General features: G+C 44.6%; 1 protein-coding gene across 1 annotated transcript; it reads right to left on the bottom strand.

The window, feature by feature from the left end:
- Positions 1–1691: 1691 nt before the first annotated feature.
- ABTB1 (ankyrin repeat and BTB domain containing 1) lies at positions 1692–27528 on the bottom strand. The gene is made up of 12 exons (XM_054387201.1): positions 27406–27528; positions 25582–25644; positions 24429–24484; positions 23282–23426; positions 21215–21374; positions 20268–20313; positions 19165–19281; positions 14260–14375; positions 8891–8989; positions 8162–8329; positions 5240–5440; positions 1692–3479 (listed from the first exon to the last, which is right to left on the bottom strand). Exons 1-12 carry the CDS (start codon positions 27459–27461, stop codon positions 3273–3275), a joined length of 1434 nt encoding a protein of 477 aa, XP_054243176.1. The 5' UTR covers positions 27462–27528; the 3' UTR covers positions 1692–3272.

Here is a 27528-nt window from a genome sequence, read left to right as displayed (position 1 = left end):
TGACCATGACTGTACCAACATTAACAGCTCAAACATCTTAGGTTCATAGTTTCCTTCAGGCCTTCACAGCACAATGCTTCTTGTAAGCACTGCTTGTCCCAAAAGCCTGATAGTGCTCAAACTTTCCCAAGCCCAGTCTCTCTCTTCAACAGCATTAATCATTCAGATGCTATTGGTATCCCCCCATAAAAAAAAAATTATGATCCTGGTATTTAGGGAAGTTATTGCCACTGAAACTATAGCAGCTACCCAGGCACACAAGAAGGCAGAAGAGAAAGTGTGTGAGTCTATGAAGAGGAGAGGAAGGACTGCACAGGCATTTCAGCAGACTCAAAGGTTTTTGAGAAAACACGTGCTTAGGAGAAGGCTCTGTAACCACACTGAACAAGTCAGAGTGGTTAAGGAGAGGCTCAGAAATCTCCATCCTTGGAAACAGTCAGCAGTGTCAGAAGTACAGGAGACAACTTATCTGAGAGGCTGCTCAGAGCAATTTTTCAATATATCCATCACCCTCCTGACACACCACCACCAACTGACCGAGCCTGTGCCACAGCACTGCTAATGAAATGATGCAGGGAGACAGAAGTCAGTGAAAACAAGTTGATGGTTTACCCCCATGTTCTTGGTGACAAATGGGTCACCAAGAGAGCAGAGTCACACTTTCCTCACTGCCCAGAAAACAGTTGGTAGAAAGCCAGCCCCTGGTTCCAGTGCAGGACCCCAAGCTGAAGGAGCCCACCTAGTCTTGTCAGAAATAAAGCCACATTGATGTCAGCTGGTAAAAAAGAGGCCACAGCAGGAAGAGATATAGTGAAATATACTATTTTATTGCTGCATACATGCTTACACATTTCTTCTTAAATAAACGTTGCTCTGATAAATTTTACAATCTTCTTAATTCAGCATGTGGCTAGTAGTAATTAAAAAGGACAGAGGCAACAGAACACAAAAAGGACACTGGCAACAAAAGAAAAATCAAACAGGTTTTATTTTGCAATAAAATTATTTGCTGCAAGAATAAGTGAATTCAAACCTAAGTTTTGATCTGGCTCATCTTAGAGAGCTTGCCTGCATGCTGACTATCTGCTTATGCATGCTTTTTGATAGCCCTGTTTTGCCAAGAGGAACAGGGGTGATGGTTAAAGGAACCCCAGTGACTGGACAACGTGACAAGACTCAACAGATGTGACCACTAAGTGAAGCATTTGCTTGGCAGCCCAACTGCACTACTGAAGAGGCAGACCAAAAGGCCACACTGACCTTTCCTTCCACATGTACAACTGCAGCCTCAATTGCTCCACACTTGAAAAACACTTCCGAGCACTGCTGTCCCTTCTCTGCCTTGCTCCTGCTTTTGCCCATTATCAGTGTGCCTTTGCTTTAGCAGGTGAGGCATCTTCAGAGAAAAGCCTTAGCACACCTCTTGGGAATCCTGTTTCTCCATCTCACTTGTCTCAAACAGCGCGCCACTGAAGGGTGGGTGTGCACACGGCGCTCAGCACAGCTCTGGGGGCGATGGGCTGGCGGTGAGGGAGGCGGGAGCAGGGGTGCCCAAGGGAGCCGCGCCACTCCCTCCCCGCCGCCGCTGCGCTCCGCACTGCCTGCGCCGCCCGGCCCCGCGCCGCTCCGTTCCGCACTGCCTGCGCCGCCCGGCCCCGCGCCGCTCCGTTCGCGGGACTGCCTGTGTGCCTAGTGCCGGCCTCACTTCGTGCTGCCTGTGGCCCGCAGAAGACAACGTGGCAGGGCCCCGCTCCCCGCAGGGTGTGCGCCTGCCACCAAAAAACTTAGAACTACCCCTGTGACAAATCTAGCACTTAAGCCAGGGAAACGGTGATAGCCCTTCTCTTTGATACGTATTTTCCCCCACTGCTTCTCCTTCTCCTTCCCCTTTTCCCTCTGCTCCAGTCCAATCCAATAAACCCAGTTCATCAGCCATTTCGCTGCAGCTCCCATCTCAAGCAGTGGAAGCACACTGGACATGGATTTTTTTTCAATTTCTGGCTTCAGAAAGTGACCAAAATGACAATATGCATCCTACTGCAGCAATGGCACCACCCGTGCAAGACACCCTATGCTATTCACACGATACCTCTTCTTCCTCCCAAGTCACACCATGACAGAGCATGCCTGGTCTAACCCTTGGAGACCCGAGGCCCTCATAACGTGCCATTGCAGAGATGAACAGCTCTGAGGACAGCCTGTTTAGCAAGGCAAGCTTTATGCAGGGTTATCGGCTGCTGATTAGTGCCAAGGAGAAAGAACATCATTACCCTCATTAGGAGCCTAGGGATGCAACAGCAGATAACATGACCTACTGCAGAACACAGATTCAAAAACATTCATTAGTACAAACAGTAAATTTCCTGGAGAACAATGAAGCTATGAGGCTCACGGCTAAGCAAAGCCAGAAGGTTGATGAGTGGGACAGCTGCCCTGAAAGAGACCCAAAAGGCCCTTTTCCTTAAAAAAAAATTTCCTGTGACCCCTCTGAGTCGGTTTTGCTCTACCATGATGGACATAAAGAAAGGGAAAAGTGCTGTTTCCAAGAAGAAAGTACTTCATTCCCCAGTTAGGAAGAAAACTGAAAAGCCACTGCTTTCTATGAAGAGAAAGATTCTGGTTTTTACTGTATTCCCAAAGATGTTTGTTCAGAAAGCAAAAGCTATTAAATTCTGAGCACTTCAGAGCAATGAAAAGCTAGGGAAGATCTGGAAATCACTTAATTTTTTTTCATCCAAGTATTAGAACAGCAGGTGAAGACAGTGCCTTCTACATAGCCAAATACTCCTATGTCCCTGTTGGGGAGGCATTGCCCATCTTATAATCCTGACAGTGAAAGGCAGGCTGCCTCCCCCCACTATATTTGGAGAAATTAATGTAGTTTCCTTCCTCTGCTGGTGATAATTGAACAAATATCCTGGCACAAACTAGTTTCTGAAGCATGTTGCTCGGCAATAGAACTAACACCAGGCAGTAGCATCCCTTACCTAACAGCTTCCAGTCTCCTATCCACATTGCACTGTGCAAAGGAGCAGCTACTGATTTGGGTTGAGCTTTGGAAGCTACTTCCAAAAGGAGAAATAAAACCAAACACAAGTCAGACACGCAAATGTCCAGACATAAATAAATTACAAATACACCATGCCTGAAAGTGGATGGGAAGGAGGACAAAGAAGGGGAAGAGAGACATTCAGAGACTTGGAAGTTCTTGCACTCCAAGCCAAACCAGAGGGACTACGCAGGCTGCATAGGACAGGCAGGGTTTGCACACATCAGCACTCAAGCCCTATACTGGCCAGGAGGTTTTCCAGAGCTTCAAGTTTCTGGTTGGCTTCCTCGATGGCACTGTAAGTCTGCACGTTGCTGGTGATGTGGAAGCGGATGTCATCCACCAGAGGAATGGAGTCAGTCTCCTGCCGTTCCTCCACAGCCTCTGCATTCTCCTTCACAGCAGCTGCAAACTCCTCCAACTCCACCAGCTGGATGGGATGGACAAGAGAACCATTAGGAAGGTAAGAAGACCACTAAAGGGATGTGAAGGGTTGTGACAATGGGCTCAACCACTGTTGAGGGACCCTATGGAAGAAAAGGTAACAGTAAGGGTACATCAAGACCCAAATCTTCCTACAGACACTGCTTGGAGATACATCTTGCTGTTTGTCCAAGTGAGGCAGCAACACCCCAACAATAAATGGTCAAAACTGCAAGCAATCTGCACCTCAAAGTGCACTGCAATACACACCATCCATAGCTCCAGTATCGGGGCACATGGATATACACAGCACCACCTCCAGAAAGGCTCCCCAGCAGGAACCAAGAGATCCTGCCAGACACTTTTGGAAAATGTCTTGCAGCAGGCATGACAACAGGTCCTTGTGCCCAGTTCAGAACCAGGAGCCACAGATGACTCTACCTCCACCACAGCTCTCAGTGCCCCCACCACCAGCCGACAGCAGCAAGGCAGCTGCTCTGTTCTGTGCCCAACCTGACAGAATCAGGTCACCCATCAATGATTTTGCATCAAATTCCCCAAGAACATGTGGTGTGCTGAAGGGTGAGAGACAGCTTCTGTCTGTCTACACTGCTAAACTGTGCCTGAGCATGGCAGGCTGCTGAGCCCTGCTCTATGCTACACACACTGCCAAAATCTCTCCTTGTTGCCATCATCAGTGCATCTCCACAAGATGCTGGCAGCTGATGTTTGAACAGAAGGGGTGGCTCTATTTGTGCCAACACCCTTAGGAAGGCAGCCTTAGGACTGCCAGTGCTGGGTCTGAGGACTCTCACTCAGTCTAGAGAAGAACAACACAAGGGGAACACACAAGCAAAACTTTACCTTGCCTGATTACTACTTGGGATATTCATCAGCTTTCAAACCTATCCCCCACTTTCCAGAAGCCAGAATCTGGGTGCATGCTGATGTATCTATCATCACCTATATACACTGAGCAAAATAACAGCCCCAGAATCCTTTCCTTCACTGTTCTCACATGCCAAAAAGAATTTCACACCTTTCAAGCTGCAGGTGAAAATGTTACATTCCCATGTGAACTGCACAAGCCGTTTACAAAGATCTGTCTCAGGATAAAAACACGCCATAAATTCTAGTTTATCCTTTTGCATGGCAACTTTCTCCAAGAGTCCCAAAACTTCATGCTATTATCACTCAGGAGAGCACTTAAATGGAGGCCTATAAAGAAAACTTCAGTGTTAAATTCCTTACCTCTGGCTGTTCAACAGCCAAATTTCCCCTGTGGAAACCCTACTGTTAGGTTTGTCATCCTAGAGGACAGTAGAGATCACAGTGATTTCTCCTATAGCATCACGTCAGGAAGAACTCCCCTGCATACCTCACTGGGTTCTCCAGGCTGCAGCTGATAGATGCAGGCAACACCATTGCTGCTTTGGGCACAGTGGCTGATAGGGTGGTGAAAGTCACCTGCTCATGGCACTTGCAAAATTTTGGGGGCACGTTTTTCACCCCACAGCTCACAGGGATATGCTGACAACTACTGGCATCTGGCTTACTTCAGTGACACCAGCTACTGCTACACTCCTCATCTTCTGTCCTATCTCAGTATGTACCTTGCCACTTCACCACTGCTCATTTTCAGGAAGCTCACTCAACCACAGAGGGGAACCATTTGTAACAGACCAAAGTCCAGCCATTAAATCTGTTGTATCTATGGCTCACTGTGCAGTTAGATTTATGGGCACACATGGGGAGTGTTTCTGCTACCTTCTCGATGATCTTTGCCATGTATTCCGTGCACTGGTCCTCCAGACGGGTCAGCTGGAACAGCTTTGCAATCCTCCAGATGCTGACAATGTTGTCCTCATCGAGGATCTGAGCCAAGGTCCTGCCACAGAGGCGCTTGAGCCCGGGCAGCAGGTACATGTCTGCCACACACAGCACATCATAGGCATTTTCTGGTGACAGCTGGCAATGGAAGGAAGAGAATTAGTGTCCAGTCCTACCCTCTTCACCTGTCCCAGGCAAACTGCCTTCTTGTCTTATTTTTAGCAGAGATTAAAGTGTTGTTTCACCTATTACCAGGTAAGTATACTATGGAGAGTCAAGAGCTCAGTCTTTCAGGGAGAGGTCTTCCTCACTCAGCTACCACAGAGGAGTTTAAGTTACTGCAGAGGCAGCTTGCTCAGCACAATGCAAGAATTTTGCCATGCTGCAGCTAACTCCTCTAGCTAAGCACAAAGTGATGCTGAAACACTGAAGCACACCCAAAAGGTGGCTGCTAAGGAACGTTCAGTGTGGCAGTGAAAAGAGGTAGTTTTTACCAGAGGTACTGAAAACCCTTCAAGGAGACAAAGAGAGCAGGCTGGCAGAACAGAGCACCTTGTCCTCAGCAGGACTTTTCCTCCCATGTTGTACTGCTGGACTCACATTTTGTGAAAAATGTGTGAAATTCTCCTAAGTTCCTTCTTCAAACTGGCTCTGCTAAGGCAACCAGCACAACTTCCCTGGCACAGGGATACATCTAAGGACAGAAAAAATGCACTCCAAATAAACTGCAGGTGAGACTCAACTAGGTAAGGAACAGACTGATCATCAAACACGACTGAAGCTTTAACAGGCATTCAAACTGAACTAAATTCATGCACCAGAAGCTTAAGTTCACACTGTTGCGGATGGCCTTTAACGTTTTCAGGGTCTTGAGCTAGAGAATCACCCTCTTATTTCCATCTTGGGTACTTTTGTTCCTTGCAAGCGATAGGAGGATTAAAAAATGCTGTAGATAATGTTGGAGGCACCACCTCCAGCTTCACTCTCTTTCCCTTGGCTGGGCAAATCCTATTTTAGTCAACCATCTGCGTCACTAACCTGGAGCTAGAGCCTCTCTGCACAGTTCTGTTCCTGCTACTGTGAGGTGCAAAGAGCACAGTTAGGCACATCCAATTCAGCAGAGAATCTGCAGGATGCAGGACACCCTGGCTGTGGAGGAGGCGAGATCTCTTGCATTTAGACATCCAGCCACACTGATGTAGACTAAAGAACAGTAACTCTCGGTGCATTGTAATTCACTGCCCCAATAACCAGTCATCAGCAAAACCACTGCTGTCAACATCCACACATGGAGTTGCTCACTCTGACAACTGCAAAAGGCTTATTATTTCTTTCCCTGCAGCTGTCCACACTGGTGTGTGGAGAAACTACTCACAGCAAAAGTCTCAGCTGTGTAACACTCTGCAACAGCTGTGCAGAAGGATGCAATATGTACTAGAGGCATGCCATGAGTGCTGCAGTGCCACAGTGGTGTAACAAAGATCTTGGGGCTATTAATCAAGTACTGCTTTGTCCTTTCATAAGCTCCTGGAATCTCACAAGGGCAAGAAGAACACTCCATATTAAAGCATGGAACTAGAGCTATACTCCTGTTTTCCTGACCATTTTTCCTGGTAGATCTTCATGACAGATGAACTCTCTGCAAGAGCTTGCATCTTGGCTTCTCAGTTTGAAATCCGAGTGAGTTTCTGCACAGAAAGCTTATGAGCAAGATCCTTTCAACTCCTACATGTTGTTGCTGATCTCCCCTCCCGCTCCCAGTCCACAGAAGGCAGTTGAGGTAGACCTTGGGGTCTGGGAAATATCCTTCCTGTGAGCCAGTATGAGGAGGGCAGAGTGGAGAGGTGCAGGGAAACATCATGCTGCAGTACAGTCACAAGGTCAGGAGGTTCTTCAAACCCTAATGTGCTCCTTTCCCTCTCTGCCTGCCCTTTCAGCACATGGCTGATGAAGAGTGCAGACAAATGAAACATCTGCTCTCTGGCATACCAATGGCAATGCTGCCCTTTACTGCCTGCTAAATACATCTCTCCTTGCCACCCGTCCCTGCTGCTACCCGGAGGTGAACAGATCAGCAGAAACAAGGTCACAGCTGTGTGCTCTCTCTGTATGTGGCACCTAACCCAGAGCACGAGTATTGCTTGGGAGAAGTGACACTGGCAGGTGCAGCGGCATCTCTGATCACTGCCCTAATGCCAGAACACGTTCTGGCATCTTGTAGCTAGATCTGCTGAAAGCACTTGCCCCAAAAACAAAGCTGGAAGCTGCATTAACACTGAGAGTTGCTGCACCTTCCATTAAGCTGAAAACTAGGTGGGGTTAGGGCCATTTCGTTACTGCTTGTGACACTGAGCACAGCAGGGCGTTGGTCTCCCAGTGGAACCTTTGCCCACCCCAGCAATAAATAACAGTGGAAATAATAACTTGATAAAAAAGGAAAAGTGGGCTATAATGCCAAGAGCAAAGAAGCAGAACCCCTCAACCTTTCCCCATCTCCAAATGTGTTCAATCTGCCACCTACTGGCAGCTGCTCACCCTAACTTTCCACAGAGCCCAAGAGGGAAATCTCCCTGCATTTCTCACGCCAATGTACAACGTGCAATCTGATTTCCATTTTTTTATCACGGGATGAAAGACTGGGGATTTGCTTCTCAAATGTCATGCATATAAACTAGATCCCTGAGTGGCTAATAGCAAATCCCAGTATGTAGGTTCCTGAGCTAGAAACGAGGCAGCAGAGCAGCGGGATTTAAGAAATCACACACAGAGCCCCCTGCTCCAGATGCTGTAGGAAATCACTGCTGCGAACTCCTCCAGAATGAACCAGGACAGGAGGAAAGGCTCCATGGATGGCCTCACCTCCGTATCATCGCTGTAGATGTAGTAGAGGACCCGGATGAAGATGTCTTCTGAGATGTTGTGGAGAGTCACCACAGGGATGCTGGGCTGCGTCTGCAGCTCCTCACTCTCACTGAAATGGTCTTCAAGAAGGGCTTTGAAATAATCACTGCGACCACAGAAAAATGCCTGGAGAGGAAAGAAAGGCCAAAACACTAGCATCTCTCTCATTGCACTAAGCTATTTTGGAAGTCCTCTAACTCTGATCCTCCTTTTATTTTGAAGATTCATCTCTGGCATTTTTCCATACCTTACTTCTATCCATGGCTGCCCTTAAAACCAAAACAACAACATGTAAACTTAAGAGATTCAAAAGCAGCATGGCCTTAGGCAAGGGGTTTAAGTTGAAGCTGCCTCTCCAAACCCATTCTCACTGCTGTTGACTTGCAGATCAAACATTCCCCTCTCTAGATAATAAAATCGCAAGTCAGCAGTAGGATATTTTGCAGCTCTGAATGCTGTAGCTGGATACATAAATTTTTCTCCTCACCTCTGCAAGAAAGGCAGGGTTTCCTGGTTTTTGTTAAACGCTTGAAATACAGTTGCCAGCTGTAATAAGATTTCTGGCTTTCAGCTGATGAGGCAATGTGGCTTCTGCAGAGCATATCCAACACTGGATGACTGGGGGAGACAGACAGACTAGACCCACAGCATAAAGGGAGAAGAACGAAGTCCAGCACAAGCACATACCTTATGGCACAAAAAGTTGTAATCTGCCACCCGGAAACACACGTCAGGACAACTGTCAAAGTTGTCAGTGCTGTCAAATGGCAACTCCCCAAAACCAACCTAGGAAGAGAAACCAGGAAACATTGCTTGTAACATCTGTGCTTTAAATACTCTCAGGGTCCCAAGTTTGGACTTCTTGGTCTTCCCAGAAGCAACCACCCGTCTGTTCCCTGAGTATGGTGTAGAGTACCAGAGATGCTCTAGACAGATTTCAATGTGAGGAACTGAAGTCCTTGCCCTCCTGATGGAGATACTTCTAGTACAGGGGGTCTTCCTTATCCATGTAAACTCCCTGACTCTCCATATGCCTCTGCAAAGTATTTCTGTGCCTCCAAAAAGACAGATAACCAAGTGGAAGCAAAGTTTACTGCATGTAGTAGGTATCATAAGCACACTAGAGTTTAGGCCTAGCCCTTTTGTGTGTAGATGTAGTAACTTATAGATTACACAGATACATACACCAGATTGAAATGGTTTGGCTACAGTTATTGCCTCACTTGAATAATCCAACATTTCTAAAGCACATTTTACATTTCTGATTTGTTTGCAGCCAAAGTGCAGTATTAATACTCTAGTCAGTATTAATACTCTAGTCAGCTATTTTAACAACAACACACTTCCTTCCAGTCCCACAGGCCAAAGACAGCACACACACAAAAATAATAATTTTGTTTGCTTTATGTTATTTTAAAGTGACATTTCATAGTATTTTTACTTTCACCTTACCCTAAGTACAAATCAACTGTAAGAAAAAGTTTATAGTCACAGTCACATAACCAAGGCAATCTCTGGAAACAAGTTTCCCCCATTTCTGCTTTCTAAACACAGCCCCTGAGCTGCCTGGGCTGAAGATTTGATTACTGGTATCTCTCCTCCAGGAAAGCTACATCCCAAGGTGCAACTAGGAAAACCCTGGGCTGACCATAAAGATTAGTTCCCCAGCTGCAGACTACCCAACATGCCTGCTTCCATCCTGACTTAAAGCAACTGACTTTCAGCTTTACTGAGGAGCCAGATGACTCCTCCTTCCCAAACTGAACAAAGACACAGCCTGCAACACCCTACAATGGTGTTCTCAGCCAAGCTCAGTTTGCATGCAGTGAGGTTTCTCTCACAAAACAGGTCCCAGGATGTGGCAAAGCACCAGGTTGGCAAAACCTCATGCCACCACTGAACATGGCAATCTGGACCCACTTGCTAAGGTCTTTCTCTGTCCACAGCAACATCTGGCAATTTCTCATTCCTAATCACAGAAGAGTACGCCCAAATTGTGCACATGGCTGTAGCACTAACGCTGCCTCTCCATCAGGGAACTCCCCTCCCAGAAGAGATGCAGCAAGTCAAGGTACAATCCTCACCTTAATCTGCTTTTCATACAATTGTAACACAAAGGGCACCTCCAGCATTGAAGATGAGATCAGACTGTCCCATTTGTAGATTGCCCAAGCTGCTGTTTCGTTGTTATCTGATGTGTGCCTTATGTTTCAAGGCAACAAACCAGCCATGGTCTGGGGATCTGCAGCCATGCCCTGTCTGTGCATCCCATTACAAACACCAGTAGCTCTGATCCAACAATCCAACTACCTGCTCTGTTTGCTTTGCTGCTATCCTCAGCTTCCATGTCTTCATTCTAATGACTTCAAAGGCTACAACTTTGCAGGCATGTTACAGGTAAGACAAATTTAGGAAGGTTTTGGTAAGACGCCCCTCTTTGTAGCACAGGAATTTTAATTGAAACAAGTAAATTTTTAAAAGAAATCCATCCCTCTGGAAAGGACATGGGAGTTTTGTCTCAGAGCTGGTCTCCTGGATGACAAATTCCTCTGGGCTCAATTTCCTGCTTTTAGCTTTGCCTGGTCCCCTCTGATGCTCAGGTTTACAAGGTCATTTCCAACTCCTGCTACAAAGGCAGGTTCATGTCTTTGTCTCTCCTATTCAACACTGAAGTGGCTATAGAGAATTTTCTCTTTTACTTCCCTTTTGAGACTCTACTACTTCTATGCTCCTGCCTTGGTCATGCTTGAGGAATTTAATCTTCCTTTCAGGGTCTCCCTGCTGAAAACTGACTTATTCCTCCCACTACCCTATTCAGGCAACCTCCTTAGCATATCTGTGTGCAGGACAAAGTTAAGTATTTTGCACAGGAAGCACAAAGCAGTTCAGCCTACCAGGTGCAAACATACCCAATAAACTCATTCACCATACAGAAATGTTCTCAACATCTTTATAGCAGTAAGACTTCTTGAAAGTTCAGAGGATCTTCCAGCCATCATATGTGGAGGCACAAGCCTTTGGTGCTACAAATTTGAATTAGATCTAAAATAGAACTGTTGCTGGAGGCAAAAAACACACAAAAGAACTCATCAGCAGCAATTTGTACCTTGGCCAGAGTATCTCGGCAAGAAAATTGTAAATAAATTACAACACAAAATAAAAGGGTTAGTGATCCAAGAGAAGATTACCAGCCCATAAAGAGATACAAGTGGATTGGATTTAAGAAGAAAAAAAAAAATTAAAAAATGGAAGCATGTTGTAAATAGTTCCATTAATCTGCCTCTGCCAAGTGGGCAAAGCAAAGCACAGGGATATCTGCCACGGACAGCCACGCTACACCAGTGTGAAGGCAGACAAAAGGAACCCATCCACTCGTTTCAAACTATTCCTTCTGTGCATTACAAGATTTAGCTTTACCCCAAAAGTGACAAACGGTCACCTTTTTGCAGCCACACCAAATGGCAATACAGATGGAGAGAAAAGTATTTATTTCACAGTAAATTCTGATCCTTTTAAGTCTGATTTAATCTTGGCTCGGAAAATAAGATTTCAGTTAAAAAGTGATGAAAAACCAGCTACAAGGAAATGATGTGCCTACAGTCTCATATACTGGCAGCCCTGCAGTCTCTAACTCAGAGTTCACCTGGCAGACACGAGATGAAGAACTAGGCAGGCAGACAGTGGAAAGCCACGTGGTTTCTAACAGTTGTGATGGTTATTTTCCTTAAATCTGTCACTGCTACACTCTACTGCAACAAATCACAGGAGCAGCTGTCATGGTCATAAAAACTCTGGCCATGACTAGCTTAAAACAAAACAGAGACAACAATCATACTTTTAAATCCAAACACTATGAGAGCAAAGGACTTTCGAGTACAAACAAGAATAAGAAACAAGACAAAAAGATTATAAACATGTTTAAGAGTTCAAAGAACAGATAGTTCTCACTCTAAAAAAACTAATGAACTGTGATTGGATATCAAATGTTATTTACTCCTAAAACATATTACTGAACGATTAAATTGGGATGCATAGAGTTTGCTGCATCATTAAAGACACTATATGCAAATTATTTGCTTATAGTGCAACAGAAAGCTGTGCACATTCCCACTTGATATAATATGGCATGACATGACATGCAGCAGCTCAGCATGTCCCTTGCTGAATTCTGTGAATGCTGGCTTTAGTCCAGAAGCCAAATATCTATTTTGTTCTGCATAGGCTGAAAAAAATAAATAAACCTATGTTTCTCTTGAGAACATGGATGTTTGTACGTGACTATTCAGTTGTCCCTGAGATTTCAGGTCACATAGTTTGTATCCTGTTCCTTGTATGGCATCACATCTTGTAAGAGCAAGGCTGTACAATTCCTCCATCCCCAAACACAGATGCTGAATTTCACTGAATTTACTGAATTTAACAATTTGTAAACATTAGGATGGGATACAAATGGCAATAGGATAAAGGGCTTTTTTTCATATATTCTTTGTGAATTAATTGAAAAACAAAAAAATACCTAGAGAGAGAAATTCAGGAATCTTTTAGAATTCATCAGGCTAAACCAAGGCACCCACATTTGTGCATGGCATAGAAACTCTCTAGTAAATAGGTGTGTGCCCATACTCCTCACTTTTACAACCATAATAAGTCTAATACTGCTGTAATTGCCTTTGTCCTGATCTATGAACTCAGTGAGAAAAATCACAGCTCACAGAAGCATTCACAGTGCTGTCAGATGAGTAAATTATTCCAGGTTTCCAGCTACTATTCTGCATAGAAGAACTGAAAATGTTTCCAAATCTTGAAAAGAAAAGCTTAACCTGACAGGAGCATGCCACTGAAGTCTGGGAACAAGGAATCAAAGAGAAAGTACTCTTATTTTTGAAGTGATTTAAAGTTTATGTAAACGTCACAGTTTTGGGGTCTACAATCCTTTTCTTTAATTATTGGGGAGGTAAATCTGAGGCTTACTTATAGCACCCCCTCCCTTTAAAGCTTGCAAACATACAGACAAGCAACAAAAACATGCACAGTTATTTGGGGGAGTCAGGTTACATAGTAAAGATTTCAGCACTGGTAGATGGAAATTTCATGGAGGAAAAAAATTCCTCTATAAAGTGCTCAATACTCACAAATATGTCTGCCAAAAGCCAGCATAAACCATGCTGGCATTGTACAGGTAAAAAGCCTTATCTGTGCTATACACAAACACTCTGCACCAGGCAGGTCTATTTGACAGGGGACAAAAAAAAAAAAGGCAATAAACTTTACTACATCACTCAGTCATACAATCTCTAGGCACAGCAGCCACCTAAAATGAGTTCATGCTATTAAACTCAGTGGTTGGTACGACCAAAAGAGAAAAAAAGACTCAAAGCAAAGTGAATCTGCTGATATTACAGAAGACAACAGATGCAGGGACAATAAAGGCCACTAATATTTATCCTGATCTGCAACTGGGAGTGAGGACCTAACTTGATGCTATTTTAATATAGCAATCATCAACCTGTAGCCTGTGGGCTATTTCTGAGGGTCAGTAAGATTTAGTTATGAAAAGTAAAGCTGTAGCCAGTCAAGTTAAATTCGCTTCAGAGGGATTCATATTTCGGCTGGAAATATTTCCAGGGATTGAAAGCACCTCTCCACTGCAGGGTGCCAGCTCCTAGCAAACAAGCCCAGCAAGCCATCTTCATCTGTAAGTCCCTTTGGGTGCCAATGCCTGCTGATAAAACATTTCTGATACTTAAGCAGGATAGCAGAGAGAGAAGGGAAAACAGCCAGGGGCCAACTCTTGTTCCATCGTAGTCAGTGGGGAAATCTTTATCAACCACAAGGCAAGGGTTTTGTTTACCACTGGGAGAAAAATCAAGGGGAAAGGCCCAGCACTGAGAGCTTCATTCAACAACTTTACAGCATTTCCAAGGAATAAAAGGCTTTCGGCATTTGGAGCTCCAGCAAAGAAGCAAGCACGAACTGAAATGGAGAGAATGAGACTGAAGACATGTGAAGACACATCCCAGCCCCACCAAGACCAGCAGTGGTACAAAGCTCCCTACCCGCAGTTCGGCCGGCAGGGCGCAGTCTGCTAGCAGAGCCAAATCTTCCTGCAGCTGGCAGTTACCCGAGGGCTCAATCGTCAGCACTTTCACACAGGTCCCTGGCTTGGAAGAGACTGGAAGAAGCAAAAAACAAGAGAGCAGAGATGCCTAAATTCCTCTACAAACATTCTTTCCCATTTGGAGAAAAGAAAGACACTCCACGAAAAGGCAGTATTGTTGCTGCTTAGCTTTCACTGCAGAGCACGGGCCATTCTTCCATCTGAACATGCACACAGCACCCCCCAGTACAGCTGGTGAGCAGGGCTGGAAGGGGATGAAGGTATTGTTGTCTCTCCTGAAATCCCCACTTAGTTCCTTGTGCTGGAGTATCAGCTGTAGCAAAGCTGCCACAGGCATATTTCAAGCCCAGCTTGCTCTCTGCAATCCATGTCAATTACAGTTGGGGACCACTGATCAGGCTACCCTTGATGCCTATAGGAGTCATTCATACAATGCCTCCCCCTGCCTACCACCCCTACCACTGACAGTGTCACGTAAGGTGAAGCCCACACCAGGGAATATCTAGTGAAAATAAAGCTGCTTCCATGCCTCTCTGCTCTGTCATGTGCTTTCACGGGTCTCATTTCAGCTGTTACCATCCTAACTTCATTCCAGGGAACAAAGGGATTTATTCTTGTTTAGATAGTGAGGGCCTGTCCTCCGCTTTCTACCTGTAGATCCCCAAAGCACAAAGACCCCCAAAACATCTGGACTATGTTCTTCACAAACACTAAGTAAGCATCATTACCATCAAAGAGATCAAATAAACCATACAGAGATGGCAGTTTCATTTGCCCTGTCTTTCTGTCTTCCCCTAACAGCCTAATAAAGGGTAATACTTTTGTTGTCTTGCTATGACCAAAGTTGCTGAGGAGCTTGAAGCCAGCTCCTCTAACTTCAGGTAAGTGGCAGCCCAAAGCAGGCCCAGTTATTGTGTTACAACACCTCTGCCAGAACAGCCTTTCCTCTTTATGGCCACCTTGCTCCTACAGTTCATAACTCAGCTTTGTTTTCGGCTCAGCGTGCTCCAGGACGAGGACTGGAGCATGGAAGACATTCAAGAGCCCTTGGCATACAGGGAAGCTGGTAGAAAACATGGGACACCACTGGAAAATGCAAAGTTGTGGTAAGGAAGGCTTGACATGCTGTTGGGAGCCAGAGAAAAACAGTTAACTCTCAAGGACAAAAGAGTTAAGTGGCCCCATGCCGAGGTGTTCAGAAGAATTTCTGTCAGGCTGATTCACCACATTAAAACCCCTCTCAGGTGAATCACACCACCTTGAGACCTCATTTTTCCTGACATTTTACATGGCATTACGTGAGCTTCATCAGATGACTCCATTGAGTCGTGGGCGAAACAAGACCACGATGTACCACCAAACAAGTTCTCCACCCCCTCCTCCACGTTACTGCTGCACCCTTCAGATATGTCACCACTGTACCTCAAATAGGCTGAATATCCCAGAAAGACCCTGGAAAGGGAAGGACAATCTACCAATACAAAGAAAGCTAGGTATCAGCACTGCTACACAGATTTACACCAGCAAGGAGGAAGGCTGCTCCATTAGACCTAAATGCTACTTTCACATAGATGACTACGGGTAAATAAGCCCAGAGGACACCTAGCACTAATATAAACAAGAATGAATGCATTTTCTCAAAAAGCCCTGCCCACTTACAGACCAGTGTGAGAGAAGGACATTTCTCACTGTGCAATTAGCAATTCCTTATGGCAGAGAGAAGCATTTGTGTTTGTGTAATGCAACCAAGTCAGTCAGGCTCTGCAAGCACTAATGGACCTAGTAAGTTTTAAGCAGTAGTCAAAGGAAAGAGTTCTCTTGGGATCTACAAAGCATCTGCACACTTCCACAGCAACATGAAAGAACAGTCATTTGTCTGAGAAGCAAATCTATCACAAGCATTTCAGACACTATCTCTCAAATCCAAGAGAACAGCATTTGTTATCACAAGCAGCTCTCTCCGGACAGAAACAAAAATCAAAGTGACAGAACAGGAATAAGCTTTTGGCTACAAGCAAGCAGCAGGGACCACCACTTTCTTGCAAGAAGAAGGAATGAAGAGTTTTCTGAAAGAGCAACATAAACAATGCAAGGAGCTGGAAGGGAAAAAAAAAACCTAAACCACAGTTGAGAATGGAGGATTCTGTGTTCCCAGTTTAGCCCAGCTGTATAGCACTGAATGCCACCTACCAATTCATCAGCTGCTTTTGTTTTACTGCTCAAGACTTCTTTGCAGTCTTTTGTTTCAGCTGAGCCAAGGCACCACAAAAAAACGTGCTACAAAACCCCACGCTGAACTCCCAAACCTTTCCAAAACCATGCCACACTTGGGCACCTACCTTACACATCCCCTTCCCAAAGCCACAACTAGCTATAACCACACATTCTGCACATCCAGTCTCACCCAATATGAAGACAAGCATCACAAACCTTCCTCTCAACCTTTTTGCCCTAAAACTTGCAGGAATAACTGCAGAATATTTATTTTCAAATACTTCCACTTCTAAAGGAAGGATTACAGCTTAATCTGAACAAACTCTCTCTGAGCTCTTCCAAACACTGCAAGAGTTTTTGTTGCTGCAGCCACAGCACACATGGAGGAGGAGGAAAATATACAAGCACTGGCACTGAAGTCTATCTCAGGTGCAACAGAAGGCACTGGGTCAACCTCTTCAGGGTTTTCCTGAACTACTCTCTGTGTATGCCAAGATACTAAGTGCTTTTGAAATGCTGATTAACTCTAGATAATGAGATTGCAGAGACTGCAATTATCCACTGGAGCTGCCCAAGCTTGAGTTGATGTTGTTTTATTAGGCAGAGTTCAACGTTAGAACACAGATGCAAGACATGACCCTGCTCTGCAGACCTGAATCAGATGTCTACTCCACAGAAAGTACTTTGAACAAGCAGACATGATGCAATCTAAGAGTTTTCTCAGTTTTAAACTTCTGTAATTTTTCTATGTATTACTTTCTGGAGAATCAAATTTTCCTGGTTTCCACATGAGATCTGATATGAGAAACAAACTTTTAACAGACCTATCAGCAGTCCTGTCTATTCATTTAAATCCAGCCTGACACGAATAAAAATCAAGTCTCATACTTTCATCAGTGCTTTACACCACCCACTGATTATATCTTCCATGAGGCCTTATAAATAAAGTACTCTTCTCTCAAAGGAACAAAGAAATTAAATGATTTGTCTGGTGCACCCAGGAAGTTTGCATTACAAGCTCCAAGGGGAGCTTGTATCTGAAACTCCCAACCAACCTGAAATGTTAGTGCACCATTTTCTCTTTTTAAACCCCAACAAGAAGACAGCTTTTTTGCAGTTCAGAAATTTAACCACTGGACATTATGATCCTTAAGTTGCCAATGACATACTGTGCAATAGTTTCAGACAGCTAGCAAGCTGCCCACCCTATTCTCCTCCCACAAACTAACATGAGATTTTAATCTGAGGTACTAAAGTGAAACGGTCACCTTCAGGGGCTCAGACAGACCTTGTGAGTAAAGCACAAAAGAGAAAAAAAAAAATCTCCATTATCCACTGGATTATTCTGAAATCAAAAGGTGCCAGAAGGTAATTTTGTTACCTGATTGTCTGAGTAGTTTTTAATTTCTATTCATGGTATTCACCACCACTCCCCTTTTCCACCACTTATTTAATACACAAAGTGCTATCTCACACTATTTGTGGCAAGAAACACATTAATATTCTCTCAGATGCATGTTTACATGGCTGAGGTAAGACACCTTCCATAAGGACTTGCACCCTGGTCTACATGGGAACAATTGTATCATGGTAATCTTGTAGTTCACCACCACCAAACAATTGGGCATGCATGCCTAAGGGGAGACATCCACATGGTAATATGCTCCATGACATTTCTTCCATGTAATTTGCACATGAGGAATTTCTTGAGCCAGAACCATTGTCTCTTATCTGCTAAGCCCTGCAGCTTCAGAAGGATGAATAATCAGAAATCATAATTCAAAAGGGAAAGGTGGAATAGCTACACCTTTATCTCTTAGGTCAAAGAAGAAGATGCTATTGACTTAAAACCTACAGACTAGATTCTCTCCTCAAACCAAAACTAACTTGCCTGAAGTAAGGGAGTTAACTCAGAGCATGAACTGAGAATCAGATGTTTTTCAGCCTGAAGGTTTTGTTACCAGGTGATTTATTTTTTTAACTTAATGACTAACACTGCCCTGCCCTACTTGTGCTGTTTTGATTTTTCTTTATGTGTCCATTAGCTTGAACCAAGGAGGTAAATGATGAACTCCTACCGTTGGTTTTCATACTTGACTGGATAACAAAAAGCACTGAAGAAGAGGATTGTGTCATTGAAGATTTGGCACATACATGTGTTACAAACACACACATGCTTTCAGAAATACTTCTCTTCTTTTAAAAAAGAAAAATCTGCATTTTGAGTGAACTTGGTTAGGGGGCAGATAAATGCAAAAAAAAGGACACTTAACTGTACATATTTTATCTCCCCCAGGCATTTAAACAAGCTCCCTACTGAAAGGCACTTCCCAGTACATCCCATGATGTTCCACTGAATGTCTGGCAACCACAGCAAAGTCCTGCTGCCACAGTTGCTCTACTGTACTTTAAACATTCCACATAAATGATAACCCTGTATGTGTCAGAAACCATCAGAGCTGCCCTACAGAGAGCCTGTCACTGCAAACTGTCACACAAACATGGGAATTCCACAGCAGAATCATCTTCTCTGGGCAAGGCAACATGAAACATCTACCACCACACTTCCCTCTCTCTCCCTGAAAGGGCACACAGGCACAGCAGAGACAACAGCAAACACAATACTCACCAAATTCATAGACTTTTTTACATTTGGTCTCCAAATCATCTATGAGGTCCTGCAGGCGACACTGCTTGGCTAACCTCTTGCAATCATGCACATATTCCACATCAATATCAAGACGACCTGCCAAGAAGAAATGCAGCCAGGCATTTTAACCCATACCAATTAGGTGTAAAAATGGCTAAAAGTAAGGACTGAAGACTTGATGGCACAGACATACTGCCTCACTTTTCAGCACCCAGTTACAACTCAGTCCATGAAACTAAGACTTACTGATCACTTCAGTGGATCTCAGTTTGACATCTAATTCACATTCCCACTTTCTAGTGTCTGCCCTGGTAACTTCATTCAAGATGCTAACAACCAAACAGACTTATACAACAGATGTCCAGTTCCCTCAGAATAGAAAAATAGCAGCACAACAGCAGCATGCAGGATTGTCACCACTGGCTATCTGGCTTTGGATAAGAAAAGACTTTAGGCTCACAAGTTGTCATCCCAAAACCTTTTACCACCACTTGATAACTTGGCAAAGAATGTTTCTGAAAACACTGGAGTGACAAGGACAGCCTTGAACATCTGGCACCACCTCCTGGCCTGAAATAGTTCAGCACTTAGCATGCCTACTATACAGCATTAGGCATTTTCATAGCTTTGGGATCAACTTCTATTCAGAAAAAAATATTAGAAAGCAGTTAAACCATTCAGCACACACTGCTCAGGTCTGCCAGACTGAAAATGCCATACATGGGAACTTGGCTTTTCACCATTTTAGGTGACTGTTATCCCACATGACAGATTTTCCTTCTTTAAGTTAAAAACATTCTCCACATCCATCCAGCCGAGCAAATTAAGATGATTTTTTTTTTTAAATGTAACTGACTGTGTAGTTATTGGCAGGACCACAATTGGTAAAAGGTACAAACAACTTGGAAGAGCTAGGGATTGCTCAAATTCTCCCTTCCTGCCAAATATAGAGGATGTGTTGGCAGCTCATGCACCCAAACAGGGCTGTCTGCAAGCCTGTGCCACTCAAACAGTGATACAGCAGAGACACAGACAGCAGTCCACCAGCCATGTATACATACAGTAGATAGTAAGTCATTTACCTGTGTATAGATACTGCAGAAGAGAGCCAAAGGCTGCTGGATTAATCTAAAATAAAACATAAGAAAGTTACCTACAGAATTACCAGGAATTTAATAACAAGCATGAAACATGCTTGGATAGAAATATGATCCTAAACAAATAAAAAATCCCCAAACCATTTAAATGGCAACTCACACACTGCACCTGATTTCCTTGTCCCTCATGTAACTAAGGCTTCCACAGCTCTCTACATGTATCAGCTGCTACTAATCCTTGTGCCTGGGGAGGCAGGACCTGATTAACGGAGGTGCTCCGCAGACACGGTTGTAATACAGGCTCTGTAAAATGCAGTCTTTCACTGGTTGTAAACTTTCCCAGCTCTCCATGATTTGAGAGGAAAGACACATTCTTGTACAAAGAAAAAGGAGAGACATTAAGTAACGTCCTGAGAAAATGGAAGTGTGTTTGTCACGAGAGGTTTTGCCCAGCCACAGACGAGCTATAGAAGCATATGCCAGAGTATTGGCGATTAATGGATGGAATGCACTTATGGCCTATTTAGTTCTTGATGCAAAGGCAACAAAAGGGACTCAATTAGTGCCAATTATGGAGGTGATGTCTTCACTACAGACCACCTGTCCACCAGGAATTAGAGAGACTCAACTCATTCCACAGAGGAGTCATGACACAGCTGGCAGATGGTAACAGCTACCTACTGCTGCAATTAATTATGTTTGAGCCCACGACAAGGGAACAAAGGGGAAGTACACAATCTACAGCCTTTTACTATCTTAATAAGTTGCTCTTTTACAGCATAAAGTGCCTCTACAAGCCCCTCCCCTTGATTATGGCCATTCTGAGCTATTCACTGTGGAAGTTAATCCTCAGACCATCCTTCCTGCTCACTTTTGTCACCCAGCTGCAACAGGAAAAGAAAGGAGAGTGCTGAAAGCACAGGCTTGCTCACCAGTGGATGTTTCAACACTATCATGTTCTTCCCCTTCCATTTGGTCTCAAACATTTCTGCAAAGTAGGCGCTGCGAGCACTGAGAATGCAGCGGTGGGCACAGAAGGATTTGCCATGAACAATGAAAACAATGTCACTTTGGTAGCCCTGCTCCAGCAATCTGTAAGGAACAGATTGAGGAAGAAGTCAGCAAAATGAGAAAGGACAGAATGCAGTAAAGCCAGTAAACCCACACTTAGGTCTAAACGAACAAATACCTCTGGACATTACAGTTTCTCCCTGCCACGTTAGGTGGCCAGCAGTGGGGCTGGTACTTCAAAAGACTGGGATGCCTCACTGCCACCAATGACTCAAAGAAGCTCTATTAGTGCATGAGGGACAATGGAAAATGAAACCTTCCAGCCTCAGGCAAACCCTTGAATCCAGGGAATAAATTGTAAAGAGAAACTAATCTCTAGTAAAGAGAAACTAATCTCTTGTAAAGATCTAGTAAAGAGAAACTAATCTCTTGTAAAGAGAAACACATCTCTAAATGTTTTAAATTGTCAGATGACAAAAAGCACTGTGGAAACATACACTTTCAAAAAGAATTACTCCTCTATGGAGGTGCAGCTTTCCTGCTCTCTGGACATTGTCAGCTGTACACTTTAACCAAGTGTACAAATACAAGAGGATTTGATGTCAGCCACTCTCAGGAGGAGGAAGGATGTTACAGGCATGAAATACAGGCAATTACCACATCGGAGATTTGTTTACGATTACATGCCCATACCCTCGTCCTTTAAAAGGTTAAAAACCAAGACTGCTACTTCCAGAGTTTATGGGAACCATCACCAGTATTTCCTAATGCCTATCAGCCTTTACATACATATTGTACAAACATCCCCAGAAGGTCAAATCAGGCAGACATCAGATATCATACTCCTTCTGGAGAGCTGGACTGGTATGCAGAAAGGTGATAATGTCAGAACAAGGTCTTGAATTCTGATCTTGATCTCCTTCCTACTATCCTCTTGCCCAAAACAAAACAGAAGCAGTTAGGTGTTTATTTTTTGCCTTTTAATGTTGCCCTTACAGCACATTTTTCATGTCCTCTCAACCCTGTATCATCTGAGCCACAAACTCACCAAAGGAGCATAAATCACCCTGCAAAATTCTACCTCCCTGAAAGGCAGAATCTGATTTTACTCAGATAAATGAGTTTCCTTTGTCCCCTCTTTCCCCACAGCTTCAGAAATTAGGACTCTGTAGTAATGGTGAGATTGTCAGATCTTTCCAGGACTTATTTGCTCTTCAGTTTTGAAGCTACAGATGCTGAAACCTTGCTGGCCTTGTTTAAATCAGTCCAATAGGAAGATAAAAATAACACAAACAAAAATGAGTCTGTGTAATAACACCAGAACTATCAGAGTAAAAAATGAGCAAGAAGATTGACACTATTCCTCTACTCTTTGAGTAAGTTAAGCTTTTTCTCAAGCTCTAGATTAAGACTACAAGGTATGACAGGTAACTTTCAGAACTAACTTTAAATTAACATGTTCTATTTGACAATAATGTAAGAGAACTAAGCACTGTCTCTGTAAGTCACTTTGAGGCTTCTTAGGTTGTTCTGTCTGAGAAATTAGATACCTATTATCACTGCTGGAAACCTCAAGTCTGTTTATTGGAAACCTCAGCTCGTGGGCTCTAGCACTCTAGGTCTGAAACTCGATTTCATCTGAGAAATTATCCTAAATTGCTCATGTGGTTTTAGTGATCTGGTTTTGGTTTGACAATCAAGAATGGCAATCTAATGTTTCTGCATTATAATGGTCAGCTTTCTGTTGGTTTTGGAGTCTGCACCTAAGTCACTGGACGCTGTATTTTACATGCGTACACACCTGGAAGTTCTCCCTTAGGGTACAAAGAACATCCTTAGAGGAAGCTCTACATGCCCAAGAATAAGAAAGGGTGCTCATCAGTTGCCTTTCAAATCTGGCCTTAACAGAGAGCTTGGATATCCAGGTTGAGAGCTAGGAAGGAAGGATGACAGAATGCACTGCACAGAGAGCTGTCTCCTCTGCTTACCGCTGCAGGAAGACATCATAGTAATCTCTCTTCATGCACTGGGCCGTGATCTGCTTGTACTCCTTCAGCAGACGTCGGATGGCATCGCTCAGAGCTCCATACAAACAACGTTCCCCATCAAAAGTGTTTGCCTCACATTTCGCTCCTGCAAAATGATCACAGGTGTATGGCAACAGTTACATCTTTCTGAAGTGTCCCCAGAAGGTTGCTAAATGAGCCTGACTCTTGGCTGGCAGCCGGCGATCCTCTATGCTACTGAGCATGTTCACAGTAACTAAAATCCCCTTACATCTGTATAACCTAAAGCTCTTCTCCCACAGCAAAATCCTTCTCTGGAGAAGTCATGACTCATTCACACTGATCCTGGTGATATGCCTCTCAGCATGGCTCCAGCAGTGTTCTGAGAAGAGGAATCTCACTGTACAAAGACTGAAACCATTCACTGGACTTTGAATAGCTCCTCCTAAAGAAAGCATTTCTCTTTTGCACAAAGGCATGAGATGCTTCTCCAGGTCAGACTCTGCTAGAAATCTGGAAGGTATTTGCATTTTGCTATTTTAGAATTAAGCAGTTGATTACGATGCTCTGGATGCAGTGGAGCCTTTTGAGGCAAGAGACAAGCCTTTTGAGATCCAGCTGCACTCTGATTCCTCTGCCAGAAGACAGAACACCACCATTGCTTAAGGGAGTTTGGGTATTGGGAACCAACTGGCCAAATACTTTGCCTGGAGAGTCTGTCTTGCTCTGAGGTTAGTAAAAGTCCTTGCATTGCACCTTTATGTTCCTATTTGGAAAGCAAAACTATCAGAAAGACACAAGAAAGCTTTACACAGACAGCTCTTCAGGTGAAGTACAGTTCTTACAGCAGCATAGTCTCAACAGCAGTGCACCCTCATAAAACATCAGCTGTGATTCCAGAAAGTCATGCTGTCCTGAATCATCACAGAGAGGTTCCCTGTAGCAAATTCAAGCAGCAAATGATAGGAAAAAAGGCCATGCAAGTGTATCCAGGGCTCCCACTGCAGCCTAAGATCACTGATCAGATAGTTGATTGTAACAGAAGAAGTTTCCACAAGGGACAGCTAGAAGGATATACAATCCCTACGGACCAGCCTGGATAAAGATAGCTCGACATATTTTTACTCACCATTGGCTAGAAGATAACGCACAAGCTCCTCATGTCCACAGAGGCAAGCATAATACCTGACAATAAGAAGAGAAATAAAATCAGAGACACACTAGCAAGCAAAATTCAGTGTTTGGGCACATTACAGCATGCGGACCTCAGGACTGAGCCATCCCTGATAAGCTTAGAAGATGACTCCTCATAGGAGGGAGGAATTGCTATTGAACAGCATAGAAGTCTAACCCCAGCAAAGGACTAAGCAGGATCTGTGCCCAGCACTCCTCAGCATTGCTGTCCTGCAAGGAGATCTCAAGGTCCCACTCTCAATTCAGCATCTTCTGTTGCCTCACCAGCTGCCAAATCCGTCCTCATTTTAATGGAGTTGATTTCATGTGCACTCAGCAACTCCACTGAATTCTCAAAAACATTCCCTGCTCCTTCTGCTGTCAGTCTGACTACTGCACACTGTAACAAGGGAACTGCACCCACACTGATGTACAGCAAATCCACCCCTCAAAGTCCTACTTATGATAAGCTTTGTCTTCTCCTTCACAATCTAAGCTTTCATGACTGTCTCTCACAAGGACCTCAAACTGTCCTACAAACTTGGAGAATCCTGTAATGTAAACTGCAGGAAGCAAACGTTAGCCTACCTGTACTCTGAGGAGTTATTCCATACTCTGAACATACTAAAGATGTCTATGTGGAATTAACTTCGGATTTAGTATGTGGGGAGATAAAAAGGTCAGACAGCCCTCCTCAGCACCAGCATGGGATTCCTCACTAACTACTGCACGGTTACAGCCTTGCCAGAAAGACTGTGATCCAGCAATCACTTTGTATTTCACCAAGCCAAGCCTTCACCTGAAAAGAGATGCTAGAATGACATACGCTTTGAGGAGGAAAAAGCCTAATCAGACCAAGAACAGACCACTTAATCCAGGCGATCTGGTCATAGAATGAACTGCCCTTCTGAGCACTACTACAGCAAGTGTCAGACAGGAAACAAAGACATATGTAACCCCCAGAACAGAGAAGCAGAACTACGTAGCCAAATCTCCCAAAAAGCAGAACCTGAGACATTTTGTAGCAGTGCTCCTAGCTGCTGAGGAGCAGAAGAGCTCTGAAAGCCCTCCCCTCCCACCCAGCCAGTGCTCTAGGCTGCAGGACTCACAGAGGTGTACTGTCCCACTTATCACGGACATTGATTTCCACATCTCGCTGTTCAAGAAGGTATCTGGAAGAAAAGGGAGAGCAAAGATATAACTTCATGCAGCTACTCAGTCACTTTTTCCTTTTTCAAAAGATGTAACTTTGAGTTTGTACAGTAACTTCCAAAGGTATGACAGGATTTTGCACTTGGAGACATGTCAGCTGTGGCTGAAGGGGCATCAGTCAAATCCTCAGCCCAAAGAAATGCAATCTGTAGTGTGGCTTGGCAGCTCCCTTCACTCTTAAGTGGTAAAAGAAGGGAATCAAATCCACCTCCTGCAGATCCCTAACAGGGTAGCAATCACAAAAGAGGCCTGAGCACTTCAGCAGTACCTCTGCATTCTCCAGCAATGCTCACAGATTGGATGCTTACAAATAAGTGGCCAAGCTCGCAAGTCTAAGGCTGGATTCTTATCCTGCTTGTGACTGTGTTTGCCACAAGTAACATCATCAGCATCACTCCAGGCTGTCCTTAAATCCTGCTACTTCTTTGACCTGCATATTCATACTGTATCAAATGCCCGCAACACTCCCGCAGCTTAGGACCTCCAGAAGACAGACTTTGCCTTGCACACAGATCAGCCTGGCTCTTGTTAAATCCAGCCTGTCTCCAGCTACTGCAACAATCATCTCCCTACATATGAGTCCCTCTCAGCCTTCATAAAGATTCTCAAGACGGATTTTTTTTTCTCATCAGCCTCTCCTCATACTCCCTCCATATTTTCTGTCTCAGACTTCAGTTCTTTTGACCACATGCAAAGCCCCAAACAGCTCACCTCCTTTCTACTCAGCCCAATTTGTCCTCTCTGCTTTGACAGCGTTCTCAGACTGATTATTTCTCCACTTTCACTTCTATGCCACTCATCTCAAACCTCTGCAAGGCCACCTGTCTACAGTAAAGCTGCAATTCACTGCTTGTAATGACTTAATGTGAGTACCCAACAGATAACAGTGCCCCCCAGATCTCATCTATGTGCCTTATTTACCCTTCCTTAGTGAGCACTTGGAAACAGAAGTGCTCATTCTGATTACCTGGGAAAATTTACTTGTTGGGAGCTGGAAGAATCAAGTAGGACCAAAAAGTGAAGCACAGTCTTAGACTCAAAGCATGAGATGCAGCCAAGAGTCTGTTATAAAGTCTAGGCCGTTGTGTTCTAACACTCTTTCAACCTGCAGACAAGCTCACTGACTCCCGATCTACAGTCACCGTGGCTAAGCCATACTGCTTCAACGCGAGCAAGGGGACTCGGCTTGAAATTTAGCAGCCCGGTGTTTTTCACAGTCTGCAGCACGAAGTGTCTAAGCGTTTCCCGGACGATTACTTCCCAGAACTCAAGCTTCCTACCGACATCAACACAGCCTCCAACGTCAAAGAAAAAGCAGCTGGAGAGACAAGACTTTTGCAAAATCCCCAAAGCCTTGGGGAAAAGCAGGGTGCGTTAATTTACAAAGCCAGAAAGTCTCCCTTTTCACACCCCAGGTGTCTCCTGACACCGCGGCTGCCCACGGCAGGCCCACGGCAGCAAGAGCCGCCGGTTCAGCGGCCAGGGGAAGGGCGGGCCGGGCTGCTCGATGGTAAACACGACCCGTGCGGGGCGCGTCCCGGCGCCGGGGCGGCCCTCAAACCGGAACCCAACACAGTGAGGCCAAGCTGTCCTCCGACAGCTCCAGCCCAGCTTCCCCCGAGGGACTAAAACTGTTAAAGGCAGGGCCTCAGTGCGAGGGGACACCGCAAAGTGCTCCGCTCCGCTCCCCGCCCCGGCAGCTCGGCCCCGGCTCGGCTCACCGCACGCGGCTCACATCCCCCTTCTTGCAGCTGGTGAACAGGTCGCTGGTGTCCATGGCCGGCGCAGGCCGCTGAGCGGCGGCGTCGCATTGACACGGAGAGCGGATAACAGCCGCAACGAGC

The sequence above is a fragment of the Indicator indicator genome, chromosome 15, assembly GCF_027791375.1.
Source record: "Indicator indicator isolate 239-I01 chromosome 15, UM_Iind_1.1, whole genome shotgun sequence".
NCBI lineage: Eukaryota > Metazoa > Chordata > Aves > Piciformes > Indicatoridae > Indicator > Indicator indicator.
This window is presented reverse-complemented; position numbering and strand designations above follow the sequence as displayed.